The 18,915-nt window shown below is 48.3% G+C and overlaps 1 protein-coding gene across 1 annotated transcript in view; it reads right to left on the bottom strand.

The window, feature by feature from the left end:
* Positions 1-18,915, bottom strand: part of DHRSX (dehydrogenase/reductase X-linked) — a 188,572-nt gene that overhangs the window by 21,275 nt on the left and 148,382 nt on the right. The window contains exons 5-6 of the mRNA XM_060138412.1: positions 12,905-13,112; positions 576-783 (exon numbers count right to left, since the gene is read on the bottom strand). Of these exons, the coding sequence (XP_059994395.1) occupies positions 576-783; positions 12,905-13,112 (416 nt within the window). The remainder of the gene's footprint in view (positions 1-575; positions 784-12,904; positions 13,113-18,915) is intronic.

Raw genomic sequence — 18,915 nt, 5'->3', positions numbered from 1 at the left:
CCGGGAGGATCCCACATGTCGCGGAGCGGCTGGGCCCGTGAGCCATGGCCGCTGTGTCTGCGCGTCTGGAGCCTGTGCTCCGCAATGGGAGAGGCCACAACAGTGAGAGGCCCGCGTACCGCAAAAAAAAAAAAAAAAAAAAAAAAAAGAGTGTGCAAACCAGGGCCAGGGAGAGCCCAGAAGGACAACCCCAGATGCCGCCTGCTCTTTCAAGACATGACCCTCTGAGATCCATCAGCCCCGAGTCAGACACGCTCGCTAATGACCAGGGTCCTTGGGAGCAAATGCAAGCCCGCCGCCGGCCTCTGACCGAAATCGCTTTTTCTTCTTTCCAGCAACAACAAGAACAAAAAAGTGCCGCGTGGATACACAGGGGAGGGTTCTGCCTCGGTGCTTATCTCGGCAATGGGACCATGGGCTCCCAGGCCACGAGGATTCTCATCGTCCTGAGGACCGCCCCCCCCCCACCCCGGGCACGAGTACAGAAAGCCCAGCCCCTTCGGGAAACCAAACTCTGCCCACGTGGGCTCGGAACACACAAGCCACGGCGACACACCCGACCACCGCAGCCTTACCTTGAATAAGCACCACCCGAACAGCTTCTTAATGAGCCGTGTGCCCCAGAAGACGTGTCTATACAGGTCGGTGTCCACCACGCCGGGGTCAGCCACGTTGGCGGTCACGGCGCTGCCCGTGGCCTCCAGCAGCGCCTGCAGGCGGTAGGTGAACAGCACGAGGGCCAGCTTGCTCTGGGCGTACGCCGCGTGCGCCGAGTAGCTGCTGCTGCAGAAGCAAAGCGGGAGAGGGTGTGAAACGCAGGCGTCTGGCCCCGATTTCCCCTCGCCCGGCCGGGGAGGCAACCTCCAGCTACAGGCTGAGGGCAGCTACACACGCACCTGAGTTCAAGCGTCTTACGAGAATCGTTTCCATCTCTGAGAACTGACTGCGTTTTGCTCTCCTCCGAACGCTCAGCGCTCGGGAAACAGGCCCTGATGCGTGTCCCACTCGGACACAGCCTGTCCATCTTAGCTTCCTGTCGTTGCAGATCATGTTATGGGGGGCACAACGTGTTGACAACCCGGGATGCCTCTCTGGCAAAACACATCGTTTCTCATTCCTTAGGGCTTAGTCACTTTCTTCAGGCCCACAGCTCCTTTTCCTGAGTTTTATGGGATATGAATACAGCCCCACCTGAGTTCCTTCTTCCGGTGGGATGTGCCCCATATTCTATGTTACTTTCACTCTTTCAACCTCAGAGGTGTCTCCTAAGTTGGGAGAAAATCCATCCGTGGAATTCACCCTCGTGGGAGTTTCACACAAAGATGAAAAGAAGGAAATCAGAGTCGTCGCATGAAACGCGGAGAAAACACGCTTTGGAATTCAACGGACAAAGGCTCTTCCTAAATAGGAATTAAAAATTGCAATAAATGGGGACTTCCCTGGTGGCGCAGTGGTTAAGAATCCACCTGGCAACGCAGGGGACACGGGTTTGAGCTCTGGTCCGGGAAGATCCCACATGTCGCAGAGCAACTAAGCCCGTGCACCACAACTACTGAGCCTGCAGGCCACAACTACTGAGCCTGCAGGCCACAACTACTGAGCCTGCGAGCCACAACTACTGAGCCTGCATGCCACGACTACTGAAGCCCTAGGCCCTGTGCTTCTCAACAAGAGAAGCCACTGCAATGAGAAGCCCGTGCACCGCAACAAAAAGTAGCCCCTGCTCGCTGCAACTAGAGAAAGCCCGCGTGCAGCAACGAGGACCCAACGCAGCCAAAAAAAAAAAAAAAAAAGATTGCAATAAACGAACTAACTTGACTAAATGATTCAGAAAAGCGAACTGAGAAAATGTGACCAAGGAAAGCACGGACGGGGAAAAAAATAATAAAAGGAAAAGGGAAATATTAGAACGTAGAAAACAGGACAAGAAAGGGTATCAGAAATCGAGCCTCGTACGCTTAGTTGCCACGTGAGACTTTCTGAAAAACCTCAACTCTATAAATTGCACACATGGGCGCTTGTCTGTTCCTATGTGACAACCACATCAACCCCTTTTCGGACTGATTTCCGGCCTCCTGCTGTTTCCTGGGTAGCATCTTTCTTCCTCATCAGCACGTCCCCACCGTGTGCCCATCACACAGCCCCTCGTCACAACAGGCCACAGGCAAACTCGGAGGTTTGGCCTCGGGTCCATGCAGTTTAAGCTGAAAAGAAGCCCCGCGTCTTTTGTCTGAAAGATGACTCAGAACAAGTCAGCCAAGGGTGACACCGGACAAGCTGGCCGCAGGGCGTCGGCCAAAGGAATTCCAAACAGGTCTTTTGTTGGAGGGAGGAATTAAGACAAAAATATAGCGCAGTTCTGAGCACAGACGCCCTCCTCTGATCCACGACAACCTCCCAATTATCGTCAAGATACTTGTTTTGGGCAGTTTCCTCCTGTCTCTTCCCCCCAGAAGAGGAGAGAGCTCCAGGAAAGAGGGAGTTATTAAGTGGGGGGAGAGAAAGGCTGAACTTTCACCTTGGAATTGGGCCATTTCGACCTCACGTGCACGCGTCTGCTCCTGAATTACCAGGGCTGTTTGGGAGGGAACAGGAACCCCGAATTTAGAAAGAAGAGAGGGAACCATAAATGTGCACATTCCTCAAGGGTAAACTGGCAAGTGACGTAACTGTAGTTTTCTACGGTAGCATGGAGAAGAGAGAACGGAAATTCTCGAAATATACTATGTGGGTGGGAAAGTCAATACATTTCTCTACAGGAGAAAAAAAAAATCAAGAGTACAAGTCATTTCAGGACAGGTTCCCTGGTGGATTTAAAGATAAATAAACATCCACAGTAGAACTGGAAAAGAATCAAAGCGGATACACAAGAGGACATGATTCCCCATGAAAGTTTATAAATAAAGCCGGGAGGAATGGCAGAGACACTTGGTGTTTAAAACAATGAAGAGACTGTTGCAATTTTAACAGACAGAAGGCAGCTGAAAGGGAGAATCAATCCACAAACTTAAGCAGAGGTAGAAGAAATTCATGAAATGTCTGCATGGCTTGATTCGAAACATGAGATTTTTAATACGTTGCTTTTGTAATGAATGGTGTCAAAAGGTAGAACGGAAACCATAAAAATATATCTTTGTTTTCAATAAATAATAATCTGTTGATGTAACTACTTCATAACGAATTTGAAAGTCGATCTGAAACAAAAGTAGAGACAGTCTTGTGGTAGGCTTTTTGTCGGGGAGGAAAAATTTTTCTCCTGTACTTTTGTGTTCCGTACCTGAGGCGTGCAACTTAAACCACCAAGTGTCAGATTAAAGAGAGAAGTTTTTACTTCTAACTTTACACGTATGGGGAACTTCACAGAAAAGAAGAGAAAACCCCAAAGAGTTGGGAAGTCCTCATTGCTCACAAGTTTCTGCTTTTAGTCAGATAAGGGAGGCTCCCGAAAGGCACCCTTCTGCGTCTGTTGCTTCTCCAGAAGCTCAAAATAACCTGTATGTCAAAGTGGCATATTTTGAGTTGGCACAGTCAGACCCCCACCACTTTCTCTACCTTACAGACAAGAGAAGGAAAGGTGAAAAATGATATTTTGAACACAACATATACAAACCTGTGTATTGAATCAAAGACTCGATAATCCTCAAAGGCGTTCTTGATTAAAAACTAGGAAAACATTACTTAGAGATGGGAAAGCCTATTCCTAAATTGAAGCAGCATGGCTTTCTGGTTGGGAAGAGGACACTGGATTTTTGGATACCTGTGTTTCATGTAAGCAGTGTGTGACATTTACAAGATTGAGGACTGTACCTGGTCTCCACCTGGCATTGATCTGACAGCCGATCTACACCCACTGAAGAAGTTACACTGAGCCACCAGAGACCAGGTGCTAAGTGCACAGGGTCCGCTAGTGCCCCCGTGCTCAGCAACATGCCAGGAATGTAGCAGGTCATACGTTGCCGCTAAGCAAATGAGGTTTTCAAGTTCTCATCAAAGACAAAATTACTATTGCCTATGACAATAAATGCACACCCACATATTTCTACTTTTTAAAATATACACACGTAAAATCTACATTTTAATAAAGTATTGTAGGGGGGGAAATCTTTTCCCTCTATCCTCTTAGGTTCTGTCCTGGGGCCTGCAAATCAAACTGTTAAAGGACAGTTTAACAAGAGAAAACAGTTTTAATTACATACATACATATAGGAATTCCCAAAACGATGTGATTCAAGGAGGTGGCCAGATGATAGAGGCTTATCTACCATCTTAGGGTAAACAAAGGAAAAGGGGTTTGGGGATTCTGGGTGGAGGAGGCAGGTTATGGGAAGGGAAGAAATGTGTGTATATAAATAAGGACCGTCCTGTTATGCAAATAAGAGTCTCTGGGGTGAAAAGAGTCATCTCCAGGAGTAGCTCTCTCCCTGGAATGGAGACATTACTACAAATGGAACATCCCTGGATAAATGTAAATTTCCTTTACAAAACAGTAAATTGATACTTTATTTTTTAGACAGTTGGGGGCGGTGGTGGAGGGAAGTAAAGAGCGTTTCCTGGGTCTGCTTGTTCTCAATTGCCTTTAGCTCAAAAGATCGCATGTATCAAAGAGGTACCTTTGGGGCTAGCGTGTCCTAGTCCCCTTCAGTAGGACCAAAGGTATACCTTGGGAGAACTTTTTAAGGATAATATTAATTTTTCATTATTATAAAGGAAATATATTTGGTTGTAAAAAAATGACAAAGCTCAAAGAAGAATGGAAAATCAATTCCATAGTGATTTCAGTGTTCTCCTCCACCAAGAAATGGCCATTGATCACACTGCCTGCGTGTGTATATTTGTAGACACATATGTATATGAATGTGTGTACATATGTGTGATCACACATACATGTATATGAATGTGTGTACATATGTGCAATCACAGATATATGAATGTGTGTATACATGTGTAATCGCACATATGTATATGCACTCATATATACATGTGTCTATATACTCATATACAGATGTATCTGTGTCTACATATATACTCATATATATACATGTCTATATATATACTCATATGTATGTGTCTATATATATGCTCATATATACGTATGTGTCTCTATATGTGTGTATACATATTCATATATACATGTTTGTGCCTATATGTGTGTCTATATATATACATATATATATACATATACATATATGTGTGTGTATATATATATGTTTGTGTGCATGTGCGTGTGTGTGTATTCCATCCTATCTTAAAGACGGCTTTCCTCACTGGCTTTCCACCATCTTTGACCTACACCATATTAATCCTATGCTTTGATGTTTCACCTACTTCCACACGAGTGGTCAAGGTTACTTCTGCACACTGCTCTCTACTGCCCACAAGTAAACTACCGCCCACCTGTCCTAGAAAACCATTTCGCATTAAGTGTCTCATGAGGAGTCCGTTTCCTGAACTCCCTCAATCCCATGAGAAATCATGCCTATGACTATGGGATTTCTAAGACAGTATCTTGAAAACCATTAATTCACTGAGCTTTCTTGTTGAAGGAAAACCCCAGGGAAACACACATGACCCTGAATGTGGATATGATTAAGGGTATCTGAGGTCTGTGTTTTCAGCATGTTATAGAAAACATTATTCTCCTCTTGCCGTTGGAGATCAGAAAAAACCAACCGGCCTGGACAGCTTATTATAAGAAAGGAGCTCTTCATTGATTACCTTGATGGACACCGTGCCATATGTGTGTGTGCGTGTGTGTGTGTGTGTGTGTTTGTGTGATGGCTCAGTCCCACTCCAGTAAGACAACTGACTGTGTGATGCTCACTTCATATGAGTAAGTCCCATTTGCTTCCCTTAAAAGTTCAAGTCTGAGACAGTAACCCATGAGCACATGGCAAACACAATTATGGAAACCCCACGCACTACCCATAACCTAGTTTCCAGTTGGCGCGTTTTGGACGCTGGCCGAGCCCGGTAACGATCAGTCTGCAAGCAGGACCCGTAGCCAGCACGTCGGCAAGTCAATAATCCCTCAGCTCCAAACGGAAGTTCTCCCTTGACAAGACGAACAACTGCCTTGCATTCTGCCTTGGTGTCCTAGGTTTAACACGACGGAGGAAGATGGAAAGAGAGACCACCCACCAGGACCTCTGAAAGTATCGTCAGCTAAGAGGAGTCTGTCCTTCCACGAAGGGAAGTCGGCAGAGACAGCCCGGGATGCGGCAGGGCCGCCTGTGAATTCCAGCCTCATCCAAACACCTGCTACAGTTGGTCATTGAAGCACGGCAAGGGTGCCGGCTGCCTGTAAGGGGTCCCAGGACACACACTGAACATGCTAAATGTTTAGTGAAAACCACATCAATGCAGGACAGCATATTTATAACATGACATCTCACCACAGAGGTGCCACAACCAACGATATACGAGGATGTGAAGACGTACTTATGAATAAAAGAGTGAAAAACTGCCCCAAAGTTAAGTTTGGGAAACTCAAACCAAGACAGCTATTTTCACAAGACAGGGCCGTGCCCATAACGTGTCAATGATTACTGTGTCTCCAAAGCAAAGTCAGGCTGAAATAACGTGAGCCTTAAAAGGTTAAGGATGGGGCTTCCCTGGTGGCGCAGTGGTTGAGAGTCCGCCTGCCGATGCAGGGGACACGGGTTCGTGCCCCGGTCCGGGAGGATCCCACATGCCATGGAGCGGCTGGGCCCGTGAGCCATGGCCGCTGAGTCTGCGTGTCTGGAGCCTGTGCTCCGTAACGGGAGAGGCCACGACAGTGAGAGGCCCGCGTACCGCAAAAAAAAAAAAAAAAGAAAAAGAAAAAAACAAAGGTTAAGGATCTATCCATTGGAGAGGGACAAATGGTGTGTGCTGTGGGTGTGTGAATTGTTTTCCCCCTCTTCCCATAACAGAAGAGGTTATGCTGTGGAGTCCTAACCCCCAGAACCTCAGGATACAACCTTCCTTGGAAATAGGGTCTTTACAGAGGTGATCAAGTTAAAATAAGGTTGTTTGGGTGGGCTACAATCCAATATGACTCGTGCCATAAAGCAAACTCCAGAAGCTGGAGAGAAGCCTGGAAGAGACGGAGCCTGGGTGGGTTCCTCCCAGAGCCTCCACGAGGGACCCACCCTGCCTAACCAGCCAACCTTGATCGTGGACTTCCAGTCTCCAGGACTGTGAGACAATAACTTACCGTTGTTCTAAGGAACCCAAATTTCTGGTCCTTTGTCATGGCCGCCCCAGGAAACTCATACAGTAACCACTGTTTTACAAAAGCAAAAGTTACTTGGGAACTGGTGGCCCAGTGGTTAGCACTTCGCACTTTCATTGCCGTGGTCTGAGTATGATCCCTGGTCAGGGAGCTAAGATCCCGCAAGCCACATGGCGTGGCCAAGAAAAAAGAAAGTTACTTGGTACAAACCATAAAAACGTGGACTTCGCTGATTACTCCACTGAAGAATAGAGAAGAGAGAAAGCCAAGAAAAAGAAGACGACTTTTCTACGTTCAGAGGAAGTAAGCCCAGAAGATGTAAGTTTCTTGTGGGGAGAGGAAGCCATGAGGAGAGTGTGCTTGTGAGGAACCCTATGAAAGTCCCCTCTGAGCTCTGGTCTGTAGCTGGACCTTTGTGGACGGAGCCACAAGACCCAGGGACACACAACACTTGTACCCAAAGAAACACCTTGGCTGGTGACACAGGATGTAGCCTAACCCTGCATCCAGAGCGTTCTGTTAACTTTGCCACTAAGAGCAAATCTTAATCTCTTGATCTCTTCCGAGGTCAAGAGTCAAGATGGGGGACTCGCTTTGGTTTGGGTCCAAGGAGAGGAGGTAGCAGGGTACCATTTTCCTAGCCGAGGGCAGCCCAGGAAACAGCTGCCTGCCTTAAGAGGGGAGGGTCCAAGGACAAGCAGGACGAGCTGTCCCCGGGAGAGGTGCAGACGGGTCTTCCCGTGCGGTCACCCCCAGGGCTGGCATGAAGCTGGGGCACCTCTGACGCGACCCCCGCAGAGGGTCCCTTGGGTCCCGAGGTGCCCATGGGTGCAGGAGGCTGAGCACGGAGACAAGTCAGGGTGCAGGGTGGGTAGCAGGCCGACGCCACGGCGCATCACCTACAGAATGCCTTGCCCACATCTGTGCCCCTGACGGTTCATTTCACGTGTCCACGCTCAAGTGTTTGGCCCAGTGCCAGCCTAGACGGTGCGTGTAAGGCAGGTGGGCCTCAGCCATGTGGGTGGGCCTCGTCCTTTCAGGTGAAGGCATTCAGGGGAAAAGAATGAGGTTCCCCCAAAAGAAGAAGGGATTTGGCCTCAAACACCGCAGCACAGAAATGCTACCTAAGTCACCTAGCCTTTAGGTTCAAGACCACGACCTAAGTCACCTAGTCTTTAGGTTCAAGACTACAAATGTCACCGCTTCCCGGAATCTCTGGCCTGCTGGTCAACCTTGTCAGCTCCTCCAAGCATGGGAGGTAGTTTCTGAAAACAAGTCCAACTCTAGTGGGGAGCGGGAAGGGGGAGGGGTAATATAGGGGGAGGGGCACTATAGGGGGAGGGAAGTAAGAGATATAAACTATTATGTATAAAATAAGCTCCAAGGGGACTTCCCTGGCAGTCCAGTGGTTAAGACTCTGTGCTTCAGCTGCAGGGGGTGTGGGTTCAATTCCTGGTCAGAGAAGCAGGATCCCACAAGCCACATGGTGTGGCCAAAAAAAAAGAATTTAAAAAATAAAAAAATAAAATAAGCTACAAGGATATACTGTACAGCACAGGGAATATAGCCAATATTTCACAATAACTGTAAAGGGAATAGAACCTTAAATTGTGACTCACTCTGTTGTACACCTGCAACTTATATAAATTATATAATATCTGTGGCAAGTTTTAAAAAAAGATGCAACAGAGCTTTGTGCACAGTTGATACCTTTAAAGAAAAGTCAGTCTCTCCCTCTCACATATACGTAAATTATAACTATACATATAATTATAATGGCATAATTACATAAACATTGCAGATATATTTTATATCACTTACATATTATATATAATTAACTATTATAGATATACAAGTATTAAACAAATTAAATATAATTTTTTTACTTAAATAGTATATAGCTTTTTCACCCTCTTCCCGCTAAATATAACTTTTTTTCTTTTTTAACCAAGCTGTCCACTACATCACAAGTCTTGTTCATTGACTACAATTTTCCCGAGATTCTGCCCACCTCTTCCACTGGAATTTCTTCTGTAGGAGGAGGGACTGAGTGCGGCCGGGCAGAGGGGACAAGCCCTCTCGTGTGGAACAACCCACCTGGGTTTGGAACACTTTATGCTTTTACAAGTGATTTATGCTTGACGAGAACGCTCCTTACCCAAGCCAGCAAATCAATCTTGGCAATTAACCGTCATCACCAGCGGTGTCTACATCAGGTGCGAGCCAAGAATTCACTCTTTTTTTTTTTTACCCGGAAAGGCAGCATGTTTTTAACCCAAGTGGTTCTCAAATGTCAGCATGCATTAAGAGCCCCTCAGAGGGCGTGTTAAACTTCCCAATGCCTGGCCGCACACCCTGAGTTTGGCTTGTTTTGTTTTGAACACGGTTTTAACGTTTTAACAGTCTATTGTCAAGCCTTTAAAATAGAACAAGCGTGAGTTGGGCTCTTTTGGTTTTTTTAAAGGTAATTTTCTGTATGTTTATTATAGAATGAAAAGGCTGTATGTGGCGTGGTCTCAAGTGAAATATACACTATAAGGTATATATAAGATTTACCTGGAGGGGGCAGGTTGCTAGGAAATACCCTTTTATTGTCTTTTTAAACAATTTTGATGGCAGTAGAGTTGCTTTACAATGTTGTGTTAGTTTCTGCTGTACAGCAAAGTGAATCAGCTGTACGTATACCTATGTCCCCTATTTTTTGGATGTCCTTCCCATTCAGGTCACCTCAGAGCAGTGAGGAGAGTTCCCTGTGCTATACGGCAGGTTCTCCTTAGTTATCTATTTTATACATAGTAAGATTTACAGTATTGTCGTAGTTTCAGGTGTACTACAAAGTGATTCAGTTATATATATGTGTATACATGTGTGTGTGTATACGTACATATATTTTGTCAGATTGTTTTCCCACCCTCAGAGTTTTGATTTCACAAGTGGTGGCTGTGTGGTCTGAGCATCTACCTGTATCATCCATCACTTCTCAGGTGATACAGATGCTGTTGCTCTGGGGACCCCACCTTGAAAACCACGGTCCTAAACGGTCTCATCCCCTTTGGATAACCATTTAGGGGAAAAAACGATAACAACGAGATGCCTTTGATGTGATTCGACATAGGAAATGTAAACAAATACAGGAGGGCAGTTATCACCGCTTCCTGACACACTCACTCCTGCGGGCCATGAGATTACTTCTCTGCAAATGTCAGAGTTTTGTGCGATGCCATAAAAAGCTTCATTTTAGAAAAAGGAAGCTACGGTGCACACATCTGCGTTCTCTCTTGCATATTTCTACACCCGTATTCAAAGGAGAAAACGACAAGAATATTCGTGAAAGAAGCGCCCCACCCCATACACGGGTCCCCTTGTCACGATGCTGGGTTTGTTTGTTTTTTTTGCGCAGTACACGGGCCTCTCACTGTTGTGGCCTCTCCCGTTGCGGAGCACAGGCTCTGGACGCACAGGCTCAGCGGCCATGGCTCACGGGCCCAGCCGCTCCGCGGCATGTGGGATCTTCCCGGACCGGGGCACGAACCCATGTCCCCTGCGTCGGCAGGCGGACTCTCAACCACTGCGCCACCAGGGAAGCCCACGATGCTGTTTTTCACGAGCCAGCATCATGCCCCCATCAGATGCAGGAAACACTTGGCGATCCTATACCCTCTGCAGACCCTGAGCCTGGACCTATGCGGATGAGAGAACCACTCTGTCCAAAGACGCCCCTTTGAGGGACGACTGGACTCCAGGAGTTAAAACACAGGGTGTTGAGTCCAGGGGGAGAAGCAGCCGCATTGCTGTGTGAGTGCTTGAGGCGACATTGGAATCTCTAGAGGCTCAGGGGCCTTTTCATTTTCTTCCTTGCTATGCACGCCCTGTGCGGAAAGCACCGGGTTGGCTCAAGGGCTACGCACACCTACGTGCTGAGAAATAAACAGGGACAACTCAGAAACGGCAGTGAACGAAGTCAGCCCGTTAACTCCATCAGGACCCCAGAGCGCCCGTGACACCCATCCTGGCCCGGCTCAGAGGCCACGGGGCTGGTCCTCCACGAGACCCACACACCCTGAAGGTCTCCTTCAGCCCCAGCACAGGTGACCCACAAACTGGGGGCTGAAAGCGACAGGACTTCATCCTCCCCCAGTCCTGGAGACCAGACATCTGAGACAAATAGCATAGGATAGCACTTATATGTAGAATCTAAAATATGACACACAGGAACTTATCTACCAAACAGAAACAGACTCACAGACACAGAGAACAGACCTGTGGTCGCCAATGGGGAGGCGGAGAGGGGAGGGGAGGGGAGGGGGAGGGGAGGGGAGGGGAGGGGAGGGGGAGGGGAGGGGGAGGGATAGCACTTATATGTGCATAGGATAGCACTTATATGTAGAATCTAAAATATGACACACAGGAACTTATCTACCAAACAGAAACAGACTCACAGACACAGAGAACAGACCTGTGGTCGCCAATGGGGAGGGGGAGGGGAGGGGGGAGGGGAGGGGGAGGGGGAGGGGAGGGGAGGGGAGGGGAGGGGGAGGGGAGGGGAGGGGAGGGGAGGGGGGAGGGGGAGGGGAGGGGAGGGGGGAGGGGGAGGGGAGGGGAGGGGGGAGGGGAGGGGGAGGGATGGACTGAGACTCTGGGATTAGCAGGTGCAAACTGTTACATTTAGGATGGATAAACAACAAGGTCCTACTGTAGAGCGCAGGGAACTCTACTCAATATCCTGGGATAAACCATGATGGAAGAGAATGCGGAAAAAAACGTATATATGTGTATAACGGAATCACTCTGTGTACACCAGAAATGAACACAACATTGTAAATCAACTATACTTCAATTAATTTTTTTAAATATATGCTTCTCAGTTTCCTCCAGTGTAAAATGACGATAATAATAGGATTTACCTCAAAGCATAAATATAAATAGACTGATATGGATGTGTGAGTGCCACTTAGCAAACAATTATTAATACGGGCAGACCTCACTTTACTGCGCTTCACCGATACTGCATTTTTTTTACACACTGAAGGTCTGGGGCTGCCCCGCGTTGAGTAAGTCTACTGACGCCATTTTTCCAACATCATTTGCTCGCTCTGTGTCTCTGTGTCACATTTTGGTCATTCTCGCAGTACTTTATTTTATTTTATTTTTTTTTAGTATTTTAAACTTTTCCGTTATTATTCTATTTGTTACAGTGTCTCTGATCAGGGATCTTGGACGTTACTACTGCAAAAAGATCATGACTACCTGTAGGTTCAGAGGATGGTTAGCATTTTTTAGCAATGAGGTATTTTTTAATGAATGTGTGCACACTGTTGTTTATAGACATGATGCTATTGCACTTACTAGACTACAGTGTAGTGTAAGCATCACTTTTAGATGAACTCGGAGCAAAAAAACTCGTGTGACTCGCTTTATTGCAATATTTGCTCCACTGCTGTGGTCTGGAAGCAAACCCGCAGCATCTCCCAGGTCTGCCTGTGTTAGTCAACACAGCTTTCACCTCGAGACAGGTTGATTTACAAACGTTTGGGGTGTGAACCGCCATCACCTGGGACGAGCACCCTGCCCAGTGCGCCGTGGCGACGGGTCACCCTGACCATCCCGGCAGCACCCTGCCCAGTGCGCCGTGGCGACGGGTCACCCTGACCATCCTGGCAGCACCCGAGACCCCTGGCAACTGGCACCCACCTGCTCTGAAGGTCGTCCAAGTTCAGTTCCCCGACGTAGTGCGTGGCCGAGGACACGGTCACCACCCTCGCGCTGCAGCCGGGGGCACCCGACTCCCGCAGGGTGTCCAGGAGGAGGTTGGTCAGCAGGAAGTGCCCCAGGTAGTTCACACCAAAGTGCTCCTCAAAGCCGTCCTCGGTGGTCCCCTGCGGCACCATCATTACACCAGCTGGGGACACAGGAGGGTTCAGGGACAGTGAGATGGGAGGAAACGGGATGAGGATGGCAGGAGATGGGGGGAGGCGGGATGGGATGAGGTGGGGGGAGGTGGGATGGGAAGAGATGGGATAGGATGAAGTGGGATGGGATGAAGTAGGATGGGATGAGATGGGATGGAATGAGGTGGGATGGGAGATGACATGGTTTGGATAACATGGGATGAGATGGGATGGAATGAAGTGGGATGGAATGAGGTGGGACGGGAGATGACATGGTTTGGATAACATGGGATGAGATGGGACGGAATGAGGTGGGATGGGAGATGACATGGTTTGGATAACATGGGATGAGATGGGACGGGATGGGAGGAGATGAGGTGGGATGAGGTGAGATGGGATGAGGATGGAAGGAGATGAGATGAGGCTGGATGGGATGGGGTGGGATGAGGTGGGACGAGGATGGGATGGGATGGGAGGAGATGAGGTGGGATGAGGTGAGATGGGATGAGGATGGAAGGAGATGAGATGAGGCTGGATGGGGTGGGATGAGGTGGGACAAGGATGGGATGGGATGGGAGGAGATGAGGTGGGATGAGGATGGAAGGAGATGAGATGAGGCTGGATGGGATGGGGTGGGATGAGGTGGGACGAGGATGGGATGGGATGGGAGGAGATGAGGTGGGATGAGGATGGAAGGAGATGAGATGAGGCTGGATGGGATGGGGTGGGATGAGGTGGGACGAGGATGGGGTGGGATGGGAGGAGGTAGGACAGGATGGTGGCGCTGCCCCCCAGGTGGATGGAGTACCTGCCCAGTGCCAGGAGAGTGGCTCTGGTCCTGGCTGCTGCCCCACCTTCCTGCCTCAGTTTCCTGCTCTGTACACGGTGGGGAAGATGCCAAAAGACCAACAAGACCCCTTCCTGCTCTCAAACTCTGCCCTTCAATGGCCTGAGCTTGTAAATGATGAGAAAACAGCAAGACCCCCAGAAAGTGAGACAGTCCTCAGTCACCCAACAGTGTCCCCCGGGCAGATCAGTGTTCTGGATGGGAACAGCCATCCGCAGATGCCAGGGACCTGGTCTGAGGCGTGGGCAGCACGGCTGGGACACCAGGGGGTGACGCTATCCTATGGCCCACAAGCAGGTGGACAGACCCCTGACCCCCAAACTCACGTTGCCACGGCAGCCCCTCACTCAGGTGAACCCCAGAATTGAATTCATCCCTCAGGCGCCCTTTGGGGAACGTCTCCACTGCAGGCCCCAGCCGGCCCGCCGGCCATTGGTCCATAAACACATTTGTGAAGCATGTCCTGAAGCTCTGTGCGTTCTACCCGACAGTTTGGGACACCCAAGCCTGCCCTCCGGTGGGGGGCAAAGGTCATCTAAATCCCTGTCCCTAAGTCCCTCCCACAGAGGCCAGGACACAGGTGATGGGCAGAACACATGCCCGGCCCATATGGTTCCATCTCCTAGAGCGGCCAGCAGGGTTGCACATGTGTTTGTCTATGTGTGTGTCTAGATGTGTGTGTGTGCTGCCTGCGTGTGCGTTTTATTTGTGCATGTAATTCTGCATGTATTCGTATGCTTATTCTAGATGCATTTGTATATGTCCATGTATACATGTGTATTGCGTATATGTTCATATGTATTTGCATACATGTGCACGTGCACACATTTATACACATCCATGTTTATGCATTTGTGTATTTGCATGCACATGTGTTTATAAATGCCTATCAACTCATACATGCGTTTTCTTTTGCATATATGGTATATGCATGCCTATGGATTTGCATTGCAGATGCATGTATATGTACTTGCATGAATGCCTGCATTTGCATAACATGCATATGCATGTACATATGTGTACATATTTGTAAGTATATGAGCAGTTATTTGCCTATGTGTAAGTGTTCACAGTCAACTATGCATTTGCACATGTGTTTATGTGTAATGCATGCATACGTGTATTCCAGTTGTATATTCGTCCACACAGGCTTTTGTATTTACATATATTTGCATTTTCAAGTTGTTTTGCATATATGCATAATTTTATGCACATACGCATATATATTTTTGCATGTGTATGTATGTATATGTACATTTGTATGTGGCTGTATATACATTTCTATATGTAATTCTCTGTATATGCATTTGTATATATGTATGTGTTTGTTGATGTGTGTGTTTTTTGTTTTTTGTGGTTTTTTTTTTTTGCGGTACGCGGGCCTCTCACTGCTGTGGCCTCTCCCACCGCGGAGCACAGGCTCTGGACGCGCAGGCTCAGCGGCCATGGCTCACGGGCCCAGCCGCTCCGCGGCATGTGGGATCTTCCCGGACCGGGGCACGAACCCACATCCCCTGCATCAGCAGGCGGACTCTCAACCACTGCGCCACCAAGGAAGCCCGATGTGTGTGTATTTTATATGGATGTACTCGTACAGGTATACATATATATTTGTATGTGCCTGTGTATGCATTTCTACATGTCATTCTCCAAATACGCATTCATGTCTGAGTAACTGTATGTGTGGACAGTTTTCCCAGCTGCACTGCAAGGCCCCTCCCGGGCCACACAGGCCACACTGCACGTCCCTCCACACTCAGGTCCCGGGGAGGTTTCACGACCCCGTACATCCCCACTGCAGGTTCTGAGGTTCCTGAGGCAAGAAAACATCTGATTCAGGCTCTGGCTTTCACAGAGCCAGCCAAGTGCTCTCGGTGTTGCAAGGTGGTAATATTAAAAAACGAAGCCGTAGGGAGGCTGCAGGCTGACGGCAGCTTCCACAGACAAGGATGGAAGAGGAACCGTGACGGAAGGTGGGGCTCCAGACGCAGACACGAGAAGACGGGGAGGTCAGGTGTGTGGTGTCTCACCTCACACGCACCCTGGCCACACCTGCCTCTTCCCTCCACACCCAGCTCTCCCCAGAAACCTCCGGGCTGTGGGAAGTTTATCCCCTGCGCTGATGACTGTCAAACATCATGACTGTGGCACAGCATGGACGGAGGCCACAGACACGAGAAAAACGAGCTATACGTGTCTTAGGCACTCAGCGGAATGTGTGTTCAAATGTACCTACAGCCACTAAAATTCGATGAACAAAACGGATTGGGAGTTTGGGACTGACAGGTTCACACAGCTGTATTCAAAATAAATGCCTTTCCATTAAAACAACAAAGAAGTAGTCAAGTGGCTTGGCAAAGTTCACACAGCCAGGAAATTATAGAATTAGAACTAAAAATCCTTTTTTTTTTTTAGGTCAAAGGATGATTTTATTTTTAACTTTTATATTGGGGCACAGTTGATTAACAATGTTGTGTTGGTTTCAGGTGTACAGCAAAGTGATTCAGTGATACATATATGTGTATCTATGCTTTTTCAAATTCTTTTCCCATTTAGGTTACTACAGAACTAAAACCCATTATTTTAACTCTAAACCCTACGATTCTCTTTTTCCCCAGGACCATTATGTAACCAAAAATAGGTTTTCTCAGCTACAGACCTATATGCTCCAGCATGTCTGGTCTCTAAACTTGTGTCATCCTGATATGAGACACTTTGTTACGATTTTCACAGTCAAATGAATTTGTTGAGATTATATGATATTAGGCTCAAAAATATTCTAAAATGTTGTCTTGTAGTCAATAAAAAGTAAGGTATAAAAAAAAATGTTTCTGGACTTCCCTGGAGGTCCAGCAGTAAAGAATCCACCTTCCGGGCTTCCCTGGTGGCGCAGTGGTTGGGAGTCCGCCTGCCGATGCAGGGGTCACGGGTTCGTGCCCCGGTCCGGGAAGATCCCACATGCCACGGAGCGGCTGGGCCCGTGAGCCATGGCCGCTGAGCCTGCGCGTCCAGAGCCTGTGCTCTGCAACGGGAGAGGCCACGGCAGTGAGAGGCCCGCGTACCGCAAAAAAAAAAAAAAAAAAAGAATCCACCTTCCGATGCAGGGGACGTGGGTTCGATCCCTGGTTGGGCAACTAAGATCCCACATGCCACGCGGCACGGCCAAAATAAATGAAAACATTTTTTTAATTTGAAAAATGTTTCTGAAGAGCATGCCAGGGTGCCGTTCAGAAGTCATCCAGAAGAAACAGGCTTTTTGGTTGTCACGTGGACATAAGGTCTGGCATTTAGAGAAAACGCACGCACTTCCCTGGTGATGTGTTTCCTTGATCGCCTAAGTTAGTGGGACGAAGCTGGACCGATGAGCTCTGTCAGTGCAACCCTCAGCGCAGGACAGACCCGTGCATCCAGGGCACCTGGCCGATGTGAGGCTGGTTGAAAGGGACAGCAGCCTCCAAGCAGCCGGACAACCAGCCTGCACATTCGTCTGACACCCGTTTCCTCAGGAGACGGAGTCTGTGTCGCATTCCTCAAATCCTGGCAGCCTCACGAACTTTGCTGTCATGAGTCGAACGCAGTGGCAGTGACAATGTCGTACAACGTCCAAGGGCATATGCTCAGAAAGACCCCGGAGCTTCCGGTTTTCAGAACTCTGTCCTTCTGGGCACAGCCAGCTTCACTAGAGAAGGCTGGCAGTTCTAAGATCACTATTTTGGTGAGGAGACCGCACATGGCGATCTGGTCGACCAGCTCAGCTGAGGCCAGGCGACGGGCAGGACCAGTTTCCCGCCACAGGAGAAAGCCACCCTGGACGTCTGGCCCTGGCTGACCCGTCAGACAACGGCGACCCAGGTGCAACCCCATGGGAGGACCAGAGTGATGACTGCCCAAAATGCAAGCACAATGGTTATTTTGACAGCAGCACTGTTGACGACAGCCAAGACTTGGGAGCCACCTAAGTGCCCAAAGACAGAGGAATGGATAAAGATGTGGTGCATGTATACAATGGAGTATTACTCAGCCAGAAAAAAGAATGAAATAATGCCGTCTGCAGCAACGTGGAGGGACCTAGAGATCATTATACTTCGTGAAATAAGCCAGACAAATACTATAGGATATCACTTATATGTGGAATCTGAAAAATACAGCAAACTAGTGAATATAACAGAAAAGAAGCCGACTCACAGGTATAGAGAACAAACCAGTGGTTCCTGGTGAGGAGAGGAAAGGGGGAGGGGCAGGATAGGGGAAGGGGAGTAAAGAGGAACAAGCTATTATGCATAAAATAAATAAGCTAGAAGGACATATGTACAGCACGGGGGACACAGCCAATACTTTATAATACCTACAAATGGAGTATAATGTTTAAAAGTTGGGAATCGCTATATTGTATACCTGTACCTCATATAATATTGCACATCCACTGTACTTCAATAAATATAAATAAAAAATAAAAAAGGAGACGGTTATTTTGAGCCACTAGGATGGGGGAGTGGTCTGTGCACGCTGAAACGGTCAAGTCCAGGCTAGAGAGCTCCACCTCCTGGGACAACCTGGCAGCCGCTAGACACGCCCTTCCAAGTGTCAAAATCCATTGGAAAATGCCCCACATCACGGAGCAGGGGCATTTGAAGGGGATATGGGGTCAGCAGGAATTATGGCCTGAATCTGGGGGTGTTAACCCGCGGCGGCTTCCCGGGCTTCCACCTGGTGAGTCGAGGGTAACATTATATAATAAAAGGAAGCTGGTGGTGGTTGTTACTTCCTTACGATGGTCTTTGATTCCTTGGACGTTGACAGCAGAGAAAACAGCCAGGAGGCTCGGGTCAGCCAGACATTGGAACAGCTGCACCAACTCTGGATGTCACCCCGCTGAGGCAGAACAGCCGGACTCATCCGTGTTCATGTTCGCTGGGGCACCCGTGGTCCAGTTCGTGGTGACCTGAGCTGAAGGGCAACCCCTCCCC

The sequence above is a fragment of the Lagenorhynchus albirostris genome, chromosome X (genome assembly GCF_949774975.1).
Source record: "Lagenorhynchus albirostris chromosome X, mLagAlb1.1, whole genome shotgun sequence".
Classification (NCBI taxonomy): domain Eukaryota; kingdom Metazoa; phylum Chordata; class Mammalia; order Artiodactyla; family Delphinidae; genus Lagenorhynchus; species Lagenorhynchus albirostris.
The sequence above is the reverse complement of the archived record's forward strand: the minus strand, read 5'-3'. Positions and strand labels throughout refer to the sequence as shown.